At 39.0% G+C, this 19,421-nt stretch overlaps 1 protein-coding gene across 1 annotated transcript in view; it reads left to right on the top strand.

Moving 5' to 3' along the window:
• The window catches only part of CCM2 (CCM2 scaffold protein), a 129,369-nt gene that overhangs the window by 95,237 nt on the left and 14,711 nt on the right, over window positions 1–19,421 (top strand). Inside the window, exons 3-6 of the mRNA XM_069095476.1 lie at window positions 2,286–2,369; window positions 4,356–4,539; window positions 13,486–13,622; window positions 15,526–15,661. Of these exons, the coding sequence (XP_068951577.1) occupies window positions 2,286–2,369; window positions 4,356–4,539; window positions 13,486–13,622; window positions 15,526–15,661 (541 nt within the window). The remainder of the gene's footprint in view (window positions 1–2,285; window positions 2,370–4,355; window positions 4,540–13,485; window positions 13,623–15,525; window positions 15,662–19,421) is intronic.

Genomic DNA, 19,421 nt, shown 5'->3' with positions numbered 1-19,421 from the left:
GATAATGCATATAAGGTACTTTGCAAATCTTAAAGTGCTACGTAAATGTCAGCTCCCTGGCCAGGGTCATTCTAGAACAACATCTATATAAATATCGTCAAACTGTAGAGATATAGAATTGAAATATGGCATTATGCTCGAATGTTAAGTATAGAGTGCATATAATAGAAATTGTTAATGAAAGATTGATGGGCTCTCACGCCGCTGTTGCAGCCATAGCTCTTGTAAAATCCCTGAGAAGTTCCAGCACATTTTGAGAGTGCTCAACACCAACATTGATGGACGGTGGAAAATAGCTTTTGCCATCACAGCCATCAAGGGTGTATGTTGAAGATATGCTCATGTAGTACTGAGGAAAGCAGACATTGACCTCACCAAGAGGGCTGGTGAGCTCACTGAAGATGAGGTGGAGCGTGTGATCACCATCATGCAGAATCCCTGGCAATACAAGATTCCAGACTGGTTCCTTAACAGACAGAAGGATGTAAAGGATGTAAAATATAGACAGATTCTGGCCAACAGTCTGGACAATAAGCTTCGTGAGGATCTGGAGCGACTGAAGAAGATTCGGGCACATCATGGGCTTCGGCATTTCTGGGGTCTCCGGGTCCGAGGCTAGCACACCAAGACTAAAGGCCACAGGGGTCGCACTGTGGGTGTGTCCAAAAAGAAATAAACTACTTCACTGGCCTTGTCTATTAAATAGTTTATAACAAAAAGAAAGATTGATGGGTACTAGACACAGGGAATTTTTTTTTTTGTACAAGAAAAGCATGGTAGTCTAGAATCTGGTAGTAATTACTAAATTCTGTTTATGAACTTGAAATACATTAAGACTAATAAAAAATAGTGAATTTCTTAATGTTTACCACATAACAAAAAGTGCTTATAAGGTTAATGAGATATAAGATCTTCCCTGCTTATTAATGGGCCTATGTGCCCACCTGTAATACATCCTGAATCACATAGAGCCCATTGGGGGAGGAACTTAAAGAGAAGCTTGCTAAGAGGAGGCTTGCTTAGAGGAAGGCTTGCTTAGAGGAAGGCTTGCTAAGAGGAAGGCTTTCACACCTTTTGGTACTAACCTAATTAGACAGTGAGTCACAAGGGTTGTGATGCCTTCTGGCTCTGAGAAGTGTATATATACTCTGAGTTGGTATTTTGCTTTGGGGGTTTGCTTATGATAAGAACTGTTTGATTTCCTGGTCGAGACTCTGAGTAGCCATATGTTCAGAGCCCCCTGACTGCTTAGATATCTGTGCTCCCTCAATACAGTGATGTATATAAAGTGTTTAGCAATATTGCTATGTTCAGACAGTTGGGGCCCTGTCTCTTGGTCTTTATGTTCATTTCTCTGTTTGTATTTTCTCTAATGTTCAGGGTGCTGGCCTTTCCCCTGAACTAGTGAATATCATTAAAAGGAGGACTGTTAACGCCTTTTTGAGCAGTCTTTCCTAGAAAAGTAGATCAAAGAACCTGTGCTGGCAGGCCATCCTGGTTATCCTAGAGTGCTTGCTGTTACAGTGCTTAATAACCATTACATTAAAATTGCTGTGTGTCTTTGGTAGTTTACCAGGCTTATATTGGATAGACCTGTATTATACTTTAATTATCAGGAGAGGGAAGGGCTCAAAGCATGTATTAGGCATCTACTGTGTGCCAGCCACTATGCCAAGCACTTTACAGATAATCTCATTTGATCCTCTCAACAACCCTGGAAGGTAGGTGATACTGATATCCTTATTTCACAGATGAAGAAACTGAAGTAGATAGAAGTTAAATGACTTGCCCAGGTTCACACAGCTAGTGTCTAGCTTTGAACTCAGGTCTTCCTGACTCCAGATCCAGCTCTCTATCTCCTGTGCCACCTATCAGGTTCTCTTATAATGACCTAGGGGATCACTTATAGGAAGGCTGTCTTTGTCTTTTATAAGAAACCTACAGTAAAACAAATTCTGTTAAACTTGTGGAGTTTTGAGAGTTATGTTGCCCTAGCATTTGATGTCATTGCATGTTGAGATGTAGTTTGGAATGTAAAGGAGACAACCACTGTTCACACAGAATTTTGTTAGGTGTACTAGGAATGGGAATGCTTTGTTAATTCATTGAATGAGAGAAAATTCTTCTCTTTCCCCTTTTGTCCATTACCAAATTGTACTATTGTTTTGCTACTAAATTGTACTTTTGTGTCATTAAGAAGCTCTGTTTTTAGTTACTTGTAGGAGAGTCTTTATATGTGTTCTTAATATAGTAAGGAGTAAAAGAAGTTCCTTTTTTTGTTACAGTATTTAGGCCAATTAACATCAATCCCAGGATACCTGAATCCCTCCAGTCGGACTGAAATTCTACATTTCATAGATAATGCAAAGGTGAGTACCATCTTACTATAATCTTAAAGCCTATGTTAGTCCTTTGCTTCTCCTTGTATGAGGAAGATGGATAACCTAATTTAGAATCATTGAGAATAAGCCATCATTAACTGCTAAAGTGGAGATTTTGATCAGAAGAGATTTTAAAAGATTTAGACATAATTTGCACAATGGATATGCTAGTTAACTATGGTCAAGTTGAAGCTGTGCAATGATGCCAAAGTTCATCATATGTATCACCAAATAGAACAACCCTCCAAGATCTGAACAAGTTCTTTCTCCTTCCTCCCCCTCCCCCCCAGCTCTTTTTTTTAATTGATGTACTCTTCCTTCCCACCCTGGGCAGAAGAAAGCTTGGGGTGAGAATGGTCCTTTGATGGCCACTGGCCACAATAGGAATGGTTATAACTCAGCTTATTTCATCTTAGAGCAGAAGCTCAAAGCGTATGTAACTAGTGACTTAGGCCTAATGTAACTAGGCCCCTTCCTTAAGGGGATTTTTAGGCCTAAGGAGATGGGTTGGCCATCTGTAACATTCTGGGTGTTCCCCACCTCCCCTCCTCTCTTGTCCCACAAAAGGTATTGGGAAGAATCCTCACTAGTTTTTATGTCATCCTCATTATACCAGGTATGTTATACTTGATGTGACCCTAAGAAAAGAAGCCCACATACATTAGAACTTACATACCTAGGGGTGGCTAGGTGGCTCAGTGAATAGAGCACCAGCCCTGGAGTCAGGAGGACCTGAGTTCAAATCCAGCCTCAGACACTTAACACAAAAACTAGCCATGTGACTTTGGGCAAGTCACTTAACCCCAATTGCCCTGCCCCCCCCCCAAAAGAACTTACATTCCCAAATGAGTTTTATGCTTGAAAATATCCACTTTGGGAGGCAGCACACATACCATGGATCCTGCCATTAATTATTGTTCTCAGTGCTAGTTTAATAAGCACACGAGAAAATTAGTTTCTTTTCTTTGTGGTCAATATAATGATCTAACAATTCAACCATTCTAGTGTCTGCCATATGTAAGACACTGTGCAAAGAAATGAAGATTCAAAAATAGATATACTGCTAGGCCTGCTATCAGAGGCCTCAGTGTAATGAAGGGGAATGACATATATGTATAAATAACTTATAAAGAATGGACTGTTATAAGTTCAAGGGAGAGATCCAAGGAAAAGACCATAAGAAATTTGAGAACAATAACTGTCTACCCCTGTTATCTTCTTATTCACTAGACTTGGTCCAAAATTACTTTTCTTTTTCAAAAAATCAAATCTACCTTTAATGGATGATATTATATTCATTAGTATTATTAAAAGCAAATGGCCACAGGCTCTCAAGATAATAAGGTCAAAAAGAAGTGAAAAAAAAATGTTTTGACAACAAGCAGTATTGTTAGGTTTAAGATATTGCTTCCTCAAGGGAATACTTTTTTTTTTTTTTGCTTTTTGGAGGGGGGAAGGTTGGGCAGTTGGGGTTAAGTGACTTGCCCATGGTCACATGGCTAATTTTTGTGTTAAGTGTCTGAGGCTGGATTTTAACTCAGGTCCTCTTGACTCCAGGGCTGGGGCTCTATTCACTGCACCACCTTTGCCACCCCAGGGGAATACTTTGAAAAGAATGTAGCTGATTTGGATGTAGAATTTCTCATGTAAGGGGCAGCCAGTGAATAGAGCCCCAGCCCTGGAGTCAGGAGGACCTGAGTTCAATTCCAGCCTCAGACACTTAACACTTATTAGCTGTGTGACCTTAGGCAAATCACTTAACCCCAATTGCCCTGCCTTCCCCCTCCAAAAAAAAGCAAAAAACAAACAAAAAAAGAAGTTCTCATATATTTGCTGAAAAAGATCAAGTCACATGAATTTATAGTGTCACCTCTTAAACATAGAGTTCTTCCTCAGAGAAGAAGTTCAGACTTTTTGGCCTACACCCAAGACAGAAGAATCTCCATTTTCTGATGGCCTATGGTTTTCTTTCAGAGGGCTCATCAGCTCCCTGGGCACTTAACCCAGGAACATGATGCTGTGATCAGTCTATCTGCCTACAACATAAAGCTGGTATGGAGAGATGGAGAAGACATCATACTCAGGGTTCCCATCCATGACATTGCAGCAGTTTCTTACATCCGGGATGACTCATCGCACCTAGTAGTGCTGAAAACAGGTACTTTCAGAACCAAGTTTAAATGGTGATCCTTGGGCAAAAACCTCCTGTTTCATCCACTATTCTTTATTCTTTCATGGGCATATGAAACCTTAACACTTAAAAAATGTTAGAACTACATCGACAGCTTTCATGGCTCTGTTTTGAGGGTTTGTTAGAACTGTGAAATTTTAGATTGCTACCAAGATAGTAACCTTATTCATCTATCCTGGGATACTGACTAATCTCATCCTGTGCTTAAAACATAGTAAACTTGGGCACTAAGCTGTTTGAATACAATTAGCATTAAAGATGAAAGAAGCTTTATTAAGTAATACTTAATCAAGATTTAGGTGATACTTTGCTCATCCAAAGTTCTACATTTATGTTGCTGGAACTAACTAGACCCTGCTTCTGGACCAGTTAATTCTTACTTAAGGCTGAGATTGCCCCTGAAGTAGATTTCCTTCCAAAGGGTTATTATCAGAGTGTCTTTAAACTGGTGAGTTTATTAGACCATAACAGTGCCAGTGTACACTGCAGAAGGAAGATTATCTTATAGGTTTAGGGTGATATATAGTTCTGTCCCTGAGTTATTTTCTTTAAAACTTGAAATTTACTCTGCATTTGGGGCACATGGGCTTTTGTTACAAGTCACCTCATGACATACTATTTGAGTAGTAAGATCACTAGCTTAGATGGTCACAGGAGAACAATCCAGCCTGATGTATTGGTCTGTCTGTGGTGAAGTCTATGGTGTCTATTGTGGTCTTTAAACCATAAGGATAAAGTTGGGATGGTTTATGGAGTAAGCCACTAGAAATTGTAACCTTGTGTTTTGGCCTTTCTGTTCTGTGCATCAGATCCACTTTTTGTTCTTGGCTTTTATCATATCTTCTGCAGCACAGGATGGCCCACTTTCTCCTTCATTAACTTGCCCCCAAAACTCCCTCCTTATTCTATCCTTTTTTGCAGTAATAGACCCCAGGGAATGCTTTTCATTTAACAGTGAGGGAATTTCCTTTATTCAGTTTTATTGTCGCTCTCTCAATAGAACTATTCCACATTTTTAAACACTATATATTCTTGGAGACCACATCTTAAAGAAGATTACCAAATGATAAAATCCTGGCCATACATGTTCAGCTATCAGTAGAAACTGCCTAAAGAATAAAGGTGGCTACACTGAGGGATCGAAGGCCTTGGAATGTGATATTCCGGAGGTCAAAGGAGCTGGGATTAAAACCAAGAATCACCTACCCAGCAAACCTGAGTATCATGTTTCAAGGGAAAATATGGTCATTCAGTAGAATAGAGGACTTTCAAGCATTCTTTTTTTTAAAGCAATCGGGGTTAAGTAACTTGCTCAAGGTTACACAGCCAATTATTTCTGGGTGTGGTGCTAAGTATCTGAGCCCGGATTTGATCCCCAGGTCATCCCAACACTGGGGCCAGAGCTCTTACTCGCTGTGCTACCTGGCCGCCCCACTTTCAAGCATTCTTGATGAAAAAAAACAGAGTTGAATAGAAAATTTGACATTCAGATACAAGAAGCAAGAGAAGCATGAGAAGGTAAACAGGGAAAAGAAATCATAAGGAACTTATCAAAGTTGAACTATTAACATTCCTAATGGAAAAAACGATAATTGTAACTTATAAAACTTTTCTCAGTATGAAAATAGTTGAAGGGAATAGAAATATGTATGTGTGTATGTGTGTGTGTGTGTGTGTATTGGAGGGTATACTTGCGTATGAATACATATGTGAATGTGTGTATATATGTTTACAGGTATACATAGATAGAAGGCACAAGACCAATTTAATAGGAAGGGATGATACTTAAAAGGTGAAATCAAGAGATGAGGGAGGAATATAATGAGAGGAGATGGGGAGAGACAGAATGGGGTAAACTATCTCATATAGAAGAGGCAAGGGAGAATGGTTACAATGGAGGGGAAGAATAGGAAGGCAAAAGGGAATGGGTCAACCTTATTCTCATTGAATTTGGCTCGAGGAGGGAATGACATACACACTAAATAGGGTATCTCACCCTATGAGAGAGTAGGGGGGAAGGGGATGAAAGGGGGGATGATGGAAGGGAGTGAAGGCTAGGAGGGAGAGAAGTTGGAAGCACCCACTTTTGAAAAGAGACGGGATCAAAGTAGAGAATAGAACAAGTGGAAGGTGGGATAGGAGGGAAGGAAATATAGTCAGTCTTTTATAATATATCTACTGTGGCAATGTTTTGCATTAGCTACACATGTACAACCTATACTAATTGCTTACCTTCCCAGTAAGGGTGGGTGACAAGGGAGGAAGGGAATGAATCTGGAATTCAAAGTTTCAAAATCAAATGTTTAAATATATATATATACACTATTTTGCATGTAATTGGGAAATAAGATATACAGGCATTGGGGCATAGAGATCCACCATGCCCTACTGGAAAAGTCAAAGGGGGTATGGGAGAAGATATGGGAAAGAACAGATTGGAGGAGGAGATAGCCTGTGGGACTGCTATTCTGGGGTGGTGGGCAGGGAAAAAACGGGGAGAAAATTTGTAACTCAAAATCTGGTGGAAATGAATGATGTAAATCAGAAGTTAATAAAGCATTTGAAAAATGAAAAAAAAAGAAATAAAGGGGTAAAAAAGAAAGAGAAAGTGAGGTATAGGTCTTCATTAGACAATATCAGATGAACAAGAGACAACAAAAAAGTGGAGATTATGATCAGGTTTAAGCTCCTTCACTAAGTTTTGGTTACTGTACTAACATGCACCTTACCATTATACTATATGATTACACATATATGACAAAGCACCATCATTGTCTGACTTTGGCCTCAAGGACAGAGACTTTCTCCCTTGTAGTAAGTTACTGATAGGAATGCATTCTTGAATTCTACAAAAATTGTTTTATTAAGGCATGAGGATTAATGAGGCCAACAGAACTACAATAGAATTTCTGCATTGGAAGTTGCAGAACCTCATCCATCAGTCAACAAGACTATTGAATGCCAGGCATTCTGCTAGGTGCCCTCCAAAGACTTGCATTCCAATGGGGATGATAACATGCATATATAGATATATACAAAGCATATTCAAGGTAACTTTGAGGAAAGTGCAGCACAAGCCCTGAGAGAACCAGGAAAAATTTTACCTTAAAGGTGGCCCAGGAGCTCTTTTTTTTTTTTTTAAGCAATTGGGGTTAAGTAACTTGCTTAAGGTTACACGGCCAGTTATTTCTGGGTGTGGTGCTAAGTATCAGAGCCCGGATTCGATCCCAGGTCATCCCGACTCGGGCCGGTGCTCTTACTCACTGCACCACCTGGCCGCCCCCTAAATGGAGAATTTTTTTTTTAAAGCAGTTGGGGTTAAGTAACTTGCTCAAGGTTACATGGCCAGTTATTTCTGGGTGTGGTGCTAAGTATCTGAGTCTGGATTCGATCCCAGGTCACCTCGACACTGGGGCTGGTGCTCTTACTCGCTGGCCCCACCTGGCCACCCCTAAGCAATTGGGGTTAAGTAACTTGCCCAAGGTCACACAGGTAGCTTGTATCAGAGGTAGGACTTTAATCCAGATTTTCATGGCTCTGAAACCAGCTATGTATATATATATATGTATACACTATCCCATGCTATCTCTTCTGACATCATTATAGAGATGATCATTAAACCTGTGAGAGCTGATGAATTCACCAAGTGTGAGAGTAGAAAGAGAAAGGGGCCCAGGACAGAGACAGACAATGATCCAGCAAGAGATTGTGAAAGAGGAGCAGAATCTCAGAATGGGAAGGGGGCTAAGAGGCCTTGTATACCAGCCAATATCTGAACAAAGAATCTCTTCTAAAACATCCTACAAGTACTCATCCAACCTTTACTTGAAACCCTATAATGCAATCCCTATTGATACAACTTATTCCACTTTTGTATAACTTGAAGTGTAGGGTGGGGTTTTTTATATCCATCTTAAATCTGCCCCTAAAATGTTGACCCTTGTTCTTAAGTGTGTCTTGGGGGCCAAGCATTATAAGTCTAGTCCCCCCTTCCATATCATATAATAGCCCTTCGTATACTTGAAGCCAGCCATCATATCCCCCCTAAATCTTGTCCAGACTAAATATCCCCAATTTCTTAAACCATTCCTCCTCACATGGCATGATCTCAAAGGCCCTTCACTGTCCAAATTTCTCTCAATTGGACACTTTCTTCCTTTTTCATCAGTGTCCTTCCTAAAAGGTGGCACCCAAACCTAAACACAGTACTCCAGCTGTCACACAACTAGGGCTGCATGCAGCCTGGCTGCCGCTTCAGAAATATGTGGCTCTTTTAATGTTGCCTAAGATTTTTTTGCCTCCCATGTCACATTGTTGGCTTTTATTGAATTTGCAATCCACTAAAATCCCAAGCTTCTTCTAGATGAACTGCTATCTAGCCTCATTATACATGAAAAATCAACTTTTTGAAGCCAGATGTAAAATTTTATATTTACCCTTATTAAGTTTCATCTTACTAGATTTGGCCCAATGTTAAATCTTGTTGAGATACTTTTGCTTCCCAACTTTACCATCCAATGTGTAAACTGTCCCTCCCAGATTTATTCTGTATGAATATTTGATAAGCATACCATCTGTGCCCTTATTCAGATGATGTATAAAAATGTTGAATGACACAGGGCACACATCCCTAAAGTACTCCTTCCAAACTGATATCAAATGATTAGTGATCATTCTTTAGGTCCAGCCATTCTTCTTGTTCAGTCATGTCTTACTCTTTATGACCCCATTTGGGGTTTTCTTGGCAAAGATAATAAAGGGTTTGTCATTTACTTCTCCAGCTCATTTTTACAGATGAAGAAACTGAGGCAACAGGGTTAAGTGACTTGCCCAGGGTCACATATCTAGTAAGTATCTCAGGCCAGAGTTGAACTCGGGTCTTCCTGACTCCAGGCCTGACACTATATACACTTCACCACCTAACTACCATTTAACCAGTTCCAAATTCACTTAATTATACCTTTGTCTAGACCATACCTATTCATCTTTTCCTCAGCACATTAAACTTTGTCAAATTATTTGCTAAAGTCTAGGTACTCTTTCTACAGCATTCCCCTAATATCCTAGTGTAATAACTCTCTCAAAAAGGAAATGAGGTTAGTCTTTCATGACCTACCCTTGAGGAACCTTTTGCAAGTTGACTTTTACTGATTCCCTCTTCTATTTTTAAATGTTCAATTACCATCCTTTGTTTTTTAGAATTTTGCAGGAATCTAAGTCAAGTTATTGGTGTTTATTTTTCAGATTCTCCTTCTAGAAAATTAAGAAAACATTTGCCCTTTTTCAGTCTTGCAGTACTTCTTTTTTTTAATTTTATTTTAAATTAATTTGTTTGTTTACTTTTAGTTTACAGGATTCAATTCCACAATTCCTTGAGTTTCACATTTTGTCCCCCTCCCTCCCTTCCCCCCCAGGCAGCATATAGTCAAGTATAGAATCTGTAAATACTTTCACATTATACATTAGTCAGGTTATAAAGACGGATTGTATCAGATGGAATGAAAAATGGTAAAGAGGACATAAAGCCAAACAAGAAAAGGAAAAAGATCAGGTATTTTGCTCCAATCTGGATATAAACTCAGTTCTTTCTAATTCTTTCTCTGGATGTACATATTTCTCTCCATCATGAGTCTTTTGGGATTGACATATCACTGCATTGCTGAGAAGAGTCCAGTCTATCAAAGTTGGTCATCACACATACGTTGTGTCTGTAATTGTGTACAAATTTCTCCTGGTTCTGCTCTTCTCACTCAGCATCAGTTTGTATAAGCCTCTCCAGGTAAACATGAAGACCGTCTGCTCCTCGTTTCTTATAGCACAATGGTATTCCATAACATGCATATACCACAACTTGTTCAGCCATTCCCCAATTGATGGGCACCCCCTTAATTTGCAATTCTTTGTCACCACAAAAAGAGCTACTATAAACATTTTTGTACATATGGGTCTTCTTCCCACTTCTATGATCTCTTTGGGATATAACTCTAGGAGTGGTATTGCTGGGTCAAAGGATATGAAAGTATTTATAGCCCTTTGGGCATAATTCCAGATTGCTCTCCAGAAAGGCTGGATCAGTTCACAACTCCACCAGCAATGCATTAGTGTTCCAATTTGCCCACATCCTCTCCAGCATTTATCATTTTCCTGTTTTGTCATCTTAGCCAATCTGACTGGTGAGATGTGGTACCTCAGAGTTGTTTTAATTTGCATTTCTCTAATCAATAGTGATTTAGAGCATTTCTTCATGTGCTTATAGATATCTTTAATTTCTTTCTCTGAAAATTGCCTGTTCATGTCCTTTGACCATTTATCAATTGGGGAATGACTTGTGTTCTTGTAAATTTGACTCAATTCTCTGTATATTTTAGAAATTAGTACTTTGTCAGAGACATAGGTTGTAAAGATTCTTTCCCAATTTCCCACCTCCCTCTTAATCTTGGTTACATTGGCTTTGTTTGTACAGAAGCTTTTCAATTTCATGTAGTCAGAATTATCCATTTTACATTTTATAATGTTCTCTAATTCTTGTTTAGTCATAAAGTCTTTCCCTCTCCACAAGTCTGACAGGTAAACTATTCCTTGTTTTAGGAGACTGCTTATAGTATCAACCTTTATACCTAGATCATGCACCCATTTAGACTTGATTTTGGTCTGCAGTACTTCTTTCAGAGGTCATTGATGCTGCCTGACTCTGAGTCCCCTGGAGTGAAGTTTGGGTCTTATGAAATCATCAGAGGCAGCTAGGTGCTCCCTTCCTTTCTCTTGACTTACCTTTAGGTTCAGATACCTTATTGGCCATTTATATAATATTATTTTACAAAATAAGAGTTGGGTACTTTTTGCCTTTTAAAAAACTTTGTTATTGGGGCAGCTAGGTGGCGCAGTGAGTAAGAGCACTGGCCCAGAGTCAGGAGGATCCGGGATAAGTTCCGGCCTCAGATACTTAACACCCACACAAAAAAACTGTCTGTGTAACCTTGAGCAAGTTACTTAACCCCAATTGCTTTAAAAAAAAAAACAACAACTTTGTTATTACATGATTCATCCCAAGCACAAGACCAACCTCTTCCTTGAGTCTCTTCTTTTACCCAATATGAGTTTTTTAAATCCTTTGTTTTGTCGTCCTTCACATTTCTGGACAACTTCAGTTCCTGCCGAGCTTTAGTGTTCCTCCCACAAATCTTACAGGTTTGTGTCACAGTTTTGTATGGATTCTCTACAACCTGCCCTTGCTTCCATCTTCTCTTTGTTTTTTTAATTGATCTCTTCAGACAGCTCCTCCTTTTCTTCCTCATTTGGAATAATTCTCAATATCTTCAGAGGTTCATTCTCAAGAACTTCCTGTCTCTTCTGGGCTAACTTCCTGTATTGAATTTTAGTCCATAGGACCTTATCTACCCATCTTCTGAATTCTTTGAAATTTGTTCTCTCAGAATCCAGGGTACCTATCAGACTGGTCCCCTGCTTTTTTTCTCCTTCATTATCAGCCCTTCTAGAGAAAGAAAGAAAAAGAGCTTGCCTCCAAAGTTCCCAGCATTATCAATTTAACACCAAGATCTTTGTCAGTAAGAATCAAATCCAGAATAGTGATTTGCTTTCCTTGCTTCTTCTACCTTTTGGTCCAGGTTGGCAACTTGGAGGTTTTTTTTTTTTTTTAAGGTGGGGGAATTGACCCTACTTTGTCTAAATCTAGGCAACTTTGAATTTAGGAATCCTTGGTTCTGGCTCGCTTCCTAGTTCCATCACTGCTTCTCTGTTGGTTCTACTTGAGCTTCTAAGAATAATAAACTCTTTTCTGGTGTTTAATTCGTGCTCTTGGTTCAGACTGACAGCATCGTTGGTCTTGTTTCTGATAAAATGTAAGCTCCTTGAGGGCAAGGACCATTTCCTTTTTGCTTTTGTGTCTGTAGCATCTAGCATAGTTCCTTGTGCAGCGGGCACGTAATAAATGTTTGTTTAATTGAATTGGATTGCTCCCCTGTGTCCACTGCTCATCAATAATGATAACTACTAGTAATTATATAATGTTTTAAAGTTTGCAAAGCACTTTACAGACATCTCACTTGAGCCTCTCAAAAATGTTATGAAGTAGTTACTATTATTATAGATGAGAAATCACTCCCCTTTTCAGGAAACTTCACTGAATTTTCTACTGCCTGCAAAATAAAATGCAAATTCCTCTGTCATATAAAGTTCCTCACAATCTAGCTCTACACCAAAGGTGTTAGACATGCAGTCTGCCTGTGCTCACAGCCCAAATCAGATTAAAATGTAACTGGATAATGTTTAGCAAAGTAAATAAAAATGCAGTAGAAGGTAGATCATGTTAATATAAGTTTTCTAAGTTAGTGTGTACCCATGGGATCCTTCTGTCTGGTTGGTTCAGTTCCTCACCCTCTCTCCGTCTCTGTTTGAGTTTGTTGTCACTGCTGTAGGTTGTCTCTTCAGGTGGATGACAGGTTATTCCCCCTCACTGTATGCAATGTTTCTGCTTTTTGTCCTCCTCAATACAATCCCCATACCTTTTCATGGGCTATTCTCCATGTCTGGAATGTTCTCTCTCCTCTCTTCTGCCTCTTGGAATTTGTAGCTCCCTTGAGAACTTGGCTTACCTCCTTCAAGAAGTGTAGATCCATTCCCTCTATTGTTAGTACTCTCCTATATCCTTGTCTCTATTTTGTATGTATCATGTACTCATTTATTTGTTCTATGAATATATGGTATCTTCCATTAGAATTTAAGCTCCTCAAAGACAGGCAAATTTTGTATTGGTTTTGTAGTTAGTGATCCTGAGGCCTCAGAACCTAGTTCTAGATATGAGTTCCACTCTACTCTTCTTTCTCAGGAATAGTGCTTAGTCTTTTTCCTCCCCCTTTTGGTTTCATTAATCATAGATTATTTGTGTCTTCTCAGCTCAGGACCCTGGAATCTCCCCCAGCCAGAGCCTGTGTGCAGAAGGCTCCAAAACCCTCACCTCGGGCTCCCTGTCTGAAAGCGGAGTGGTACCTGTGGAAGCGTGCTGCTTGGTAATCCTGGCTACAGAGAACAAAGTAAGATGGGAGGGAACCAGAAGCTCACTTGGTCTCTTTCCTCTGTGGCCTGAACTAAGTCTAGCACTTTACTGTTCTTTTTATTCCTCTGTCAGATCAGTGTCTTTTGTAATTCTGTGGGCCAGAGAACCAGGCTGCCATCTCCAGAGGGTCATTTGATCACATCACATATTCACTTCAGGCTGTAGTTTTCAATAAGTTCATTAAAAGGGGCGAATATGTAAAATCATGACTTGTCTTGGGAAAAGGAGCTTTATTTAGGAAGGTCTGCATTTAGACAGTGACTTTCCTGGCAGACCATGGGATAAGGAAATGCCATATCATTTTTTTCTGAAAACCTAAATCCATTTTGCCCCCTTGTGACTTTTATGTTTCCCCCCTTTTTTTCTTATTTTTATTTTTTAATCCCCTTTTTCTTCTTCTTTTCCCAATGATGTAGTAGGAAAAGGCTGGAAGTCTAGAAATCTAAATTCTGATGCCCACAACTACCTGACTGTAAACAAGTCACTAAAGCACTCCATTCTTTCATTTCCATATCTATAAAAGAGTGGGAGAGGATGAGGCAGAGGTGGAAAAGGGAGCAGGAGAATAGCTACCCTCGCTCTCTGAAACTGGGTTGTTGCAAAGAACAAATGGGAGAATATTAAAGTGCTTTGCAGATGTCAAAATTACTCTGTCAATAAGGTGGTTATGTCACCGGCCCTGGAGTCAGGAGGACCTGAGTTCAAATTAGACCTCAGACACTTGACACACTTACTAGCCGTGTCACTTTGGGCAAGTCACTTAACCCCAATTGCCCTCCAAAAAGCAAAAAAAAAAATTTAAGGTGGTGATGTGATGAGTAGTTGACCACCAGGGTTGTTGTTTTGAGGAGAGGATAGTTCTTGACCAAACCAACCCCCTTGCTTTAAACTTCATGACTCAAGGTTTGACCTCCATGATGCAGGGAGAAATTCAGTCTCAATTCTTAAGTCTAAGGTGACGTATGACTAGCTCCTACTCTTAGTGACCCCCTGCTAGTAGCCAAAGCCTGAATAATCTAACAAAACAACTAAAAGCTAGGGTTTTTGATGAAGAATAAAATCAAATCAGGACATATTCATTAACAAGTCCTGGGCACTGTGGAAAATGCAAAACAAGTATAAAGCATGATCTTCAACCTGAGGGAGTTAGCAGTCTAGGAGAGTCAATGAGACATAAAAATGTGAAAAGTGTGAAATTAAATAAATATATTAATTAATATAATTAAAATTAATTAATTAATATAATTATATATTTATATATTAATATATTTATATATATTATATATATAATAAATAATATATATTATATATATAATATATAATAAATATATATTTATATATTTATATATATTAATATAATATATTAATTAATTAATATAATTAAAAATTAAATAAATAATTAAATAAAAGATTTTAAACAGCTTAAGACACTAATAGATGAGCTATCACAAAACAGATTAATCAGAGAATTATTGGATAGAGTATAATCGATGTGAGCCTAGAGCCCACTTTGGGAAGGCTTAATCCAGGAAGTAACAGAGTTGCTGCAACGTATTGGTGAGCGGGATTTGGAGGAGAGGAAAGGCTTCCAGGGATTCTGAACAAAACGTGTGAAGGTAAGATAAGTAAGATGTGTTCGGAGGACAGTAAGCATATCAGCTTGGCTGGAACAGAGAAGGCATGTGAGGAGAAGCCCTGGGGTTGTTGGGCAAGGCCATGATAAAATCCAAATGGTGTTTGGATTCCTCCTGAAAGCAGAGCAGATGTCGCCCACACATTGTTTGCATGTGGTATTGCCCATGTCACGGTAGAGGGGTCAGGAAGGGGGTGATGTTTGGGGAAGAAGCCAGTTGAAATAACTGTCACTGCCTTGTTTCCAGGTGGCTGCAGAAGAACTCTGCTCCCTGCTCAGCCAAGTCTTCCAAATTGTTTACACAGAGTCCACCATAGACTTCTTAGACCGAGCAATATTTGATGGGGCCTCTACGCCCACACGCCAACTGTCCCTGCACAGCGGTAGGTAGCTGAATTAGGAGGAATATCTGTGGGGGCTGAGAACGACCGTTTGGATTCTTCGCAGGCTGGGTGGGACCTTATGGAGTTTTCATTGTGTCCGGTTTTTTACTATTTTTAAATGAGTCTTCCCTCTTCCCATTCAGACCCTCATAAAGAAACCACCTGTCTTAGCCCTTACTTAGCCTAACCCTCTATGCATGGTCTCTGGTTTGGAGAATAGAAGACACTAGCAGAAGAGAAATGGGACCACTTTATCAGCATTCTTAATGGAACACTTAGTCTGTTGGGTTTCATTTAGCCAAGGCAAAAATTTGAGATGAATGAAGGAATGCATGAGGAGCACATATTAAGCACCTAATATGTTCCAGGCAGTGGAGATGCAGACACAAATATTACATAGGTTTTCCTCTTGAAGAGCTTATATCTAATAGCAGCAAATAATAATAATAGGGTTGTCACCTGAATAGACACAGGGTTTGTGAAGAAGGCTGGGAGACAGATGATTATCACCTCCATTCTGGCAACAGTGGTAGGATTGTTTTGATTATTGCTTCCAGAGGCTTGGGATGTAAAGCAAGAAGGATTTGCCTACCAGGAGCAAAAAGATTACAGGGTGTCTGGGCAGCCCTGCTTTCCTGTGTAGGGGGAGGTGATGTGGGAGACTGGGAGAGAAGGGGAGATATATAAACTTGGTAGGCTGAAAAATTACTAAAATAACCCCAGGAAGGGCATTCAGACCATAATAGCACGTTTTTACATAGTGCTTCAAAGTTTGTAAAGCACTTCACAATTATTATATCATTTTATATTCACTACAGCCTGGGAGGTGGATAGATAAGGGACTGAGACATGCCTGGCCCAGGGTCCCACAGTTAGAAAGTGTCAGCTCTTCCTGACTCCAGGCCTGGTGCTCCGTGCACTGTGGTGCCACCTAGCTGTCATTGCTTTCCACAGTAGTTGGAGAGTCATTTTTGTCAGTTTGATGAGAGTGAGGGGAAACCTCAAAGTTATTTTAATTTGCATTTCCTTATTATTAGTGACTTAGGGCATCTTTTCATACAGTCACAGGTGGTTTATAATTTTTTTTTTAAGCAATTGGGGTTAAGTAACTTGCTCAAGGTTACATGGCCAGTTATTTCTGGGTGTGGTGCTAAGTATCTGAGCCCGGATTCGATCCCCAGGTCATCCCAACACTGGGGCTGGTGCTCTTACTTGCTGAGCCACCTGGCTGCCCCTATAATTCTTTTGAAACTAACTTCTTTTGAAAACTTTCACGTCCTTTGATGAGTTATCTACTGGGGAAATGACTCAAGTGAAATTATTAAGATTTTAGACTCGGTACAGTATTTTCCCTTTGGGACAGTCAGGTTTTTCTTCATTCATGAGAGCATAGGTGGATATGGAATTAGGGAAAACTGACTTCAAATCCCACCCTAGACAATTACTAGATATTTGTGACTGGGCAAATCACTTTCTCTCAGCCTTAGTTTCCTCAACTGGAAAAAAGGTGATAAAAATAGCACCTGCCTCACTTTGCTGTTATTGAGAATCAAAGGCTGTAACAAGAAAAGTGCTTTGCTAACCTTAAATTGCTCTTTAAACCTTGACTGTTTGTTTTTAAAAACAAATCCAGTTCACAGTAGCCCCCATGGGTTCTTGTCCAAGCACTATGAGAATTCAAACTCACATGCCTATAGACATAGCCATGCTTATAGAGTACTGAAAGACCAAGCCAGACATCAAAGAAGCTCAGGTCTGCTAATTTATCACCTATTTAAAGATTACTAGACATAGCTATGGTTGTTTAAAATATATTATTTATTGTTTTTCTTTGTTACAAGGAAAGGTTCAGTTGGGCTTAGAGATGGGACTAGCTAAGGGGAAATGTCTGTGGTATAAAAACAAAAAGGCATTTTTTAATTAAAAAGCTGTATGCCAAGCTATGTACCATGTATGTGTGCTAGGAACTGGGGATTTGTATTTGTATACAAAGAATGGGACAATCCTTACTCTTACATTCTGAGGAGGAAACAAGTCATATAGACATAGATAGATATTTATGTCTATCTATCTATACCTATGTGATTTGTTTCTTCACTAGAATATATTGGGAATTGGGAATTTTCCTATACACATACACACTACAATAAATACAGTGTTGTTAGGGAGGGAAATAAATTTATCTATATACCAAAAACATTTCAGCTAAATTTTCTAAATACATTATCTACTAGCCCTCAGATCAGTCTCCCTCCTTTCTCAAGGTGTCCATTATCTGTCTCACATTCTTATCCTTGCCAGTAGATGTCTCTGTCCACAGACTGGACTGGGTGATAAAAATTTAAGTACAACTTCAGTTCACTTGGTGGGCATTCACTGTGTTTCTACTTTTTGCCATCAGAAAAAAGTTCTAGATGGACTGTTTCATTATACATGGGATATTTCTATCCTTGAGCTCATTGGGGATGCCACCAAGGAGGGAGATCACTGGATCAAAAGATGTGAACAATTTAGTGAGTTTTCCTGCATTGTAATAAATTGTTTTTCAAAATGCTTGGACTAACTCAGCTCCATCAAGAGTCATCTTTGCCAGCTTGTTAGAGTGAAGTGAAATCTCAGAGTTGTTTTAATTTACATTTCTCTTATTCTTAGTGATTTGGAACATTTTTTTCATATGATCATGAATAGTTTACAATTCTTCTTTTCAAAATTTTGTATCCTTTGACAGCTAATCTATTGGGGAATGTCTCAGTCTCATATTTATGTGAACTACTTATGTAACTTGAATGTCAGGCTTTTTTCCAAGACTTTTAATGTGAAGATTTTTTTCCCACTCAATTTTATCTTTTCACTCTGTTTATTCTGGTTGTATTGATTTTGTTCATACAAAAGATATTTTACAAAATTTTATACTGTGAAAGTTGGGTGTCTTGTTTTGTGTTTCTGGGTTCGATTATCAGATCTTTCCCAATTTGTTTTTTATGGTGTGGTGTTCTTTAATTAGATCTCTTAATCATTTAGAATTGTTATAGCATATGGTGGAAGATACCAATCTAATCTTATTTTTTTACCATTCCGACTTCAATTTTTTCCATCTAGAAGGAAATGTAGAGTCAGTACAAGATCAAGAGAGAATATCCCCTATCTTTTGTTGAGTGAGGTAAAAACAAGGGGCCCTTTTGAAATTTTTAGGAAGCCCAAGATTTCTGACCTATTTTTTTCTCCAAATTCCAGGACTCTATAAAAAACTGGAGTGTTGTTTTCACTTTACCTTTGACTATAAAATGGTGATTTCAAAAGGACTTAGTACTGATAAATTGTGATTGAGTTTTTTGTTTGCTCTTTAAACACTGAAATTCTGAATAGGGTATTTTTAGAGGAGGAGCTTCCTCCCTTTGTCCACATTCTTTTAGAACTTTATCTTAGCCCCTCCCTTCAAATCCACCTGTGTTCACACACACACACACACACACACACACACACACACACACACTCTCACACTGTTCCTGTTGTCTCTCCTGCTCATGCTATACATCCCTTTACCGACTTCTCTGACTTCCTCAAAGGCTCCAAACAAAAGATAGCTCATCCTTGAAGCTTGAGTATTACTATCTATAAGGTTCTTTTACTTCTCTGAATTTCTTTAACCATCACTTAGAGATTTATCGTGTTCAATTGGGCACTAAACTATGTTCCATTGTTGATGAATATGAGCCCTTTCTCAATCATCACTAAGTGTTTGTTAAGAGCATTCTGTGTG

This window comes from Petaurus breviceps, unplaced genomic scaffold (assembly GCF_028583685.1).
Source record: "Petaurus breviceps papuanus isolate PSGF00001 unplaced genomic scaffold, PetGlider_PUasm1.0 227, whole genome shotgun sequence".
Lineage (NCBI taxonomy): Eukaryota > Metazoa > Chordata > Mammalia > Diprotodontia > Petauridae > Petaurus > Petaurus breviceps.
This window is presented reverse-complemented; position numbering and strand designations above follow the sequence as displayed.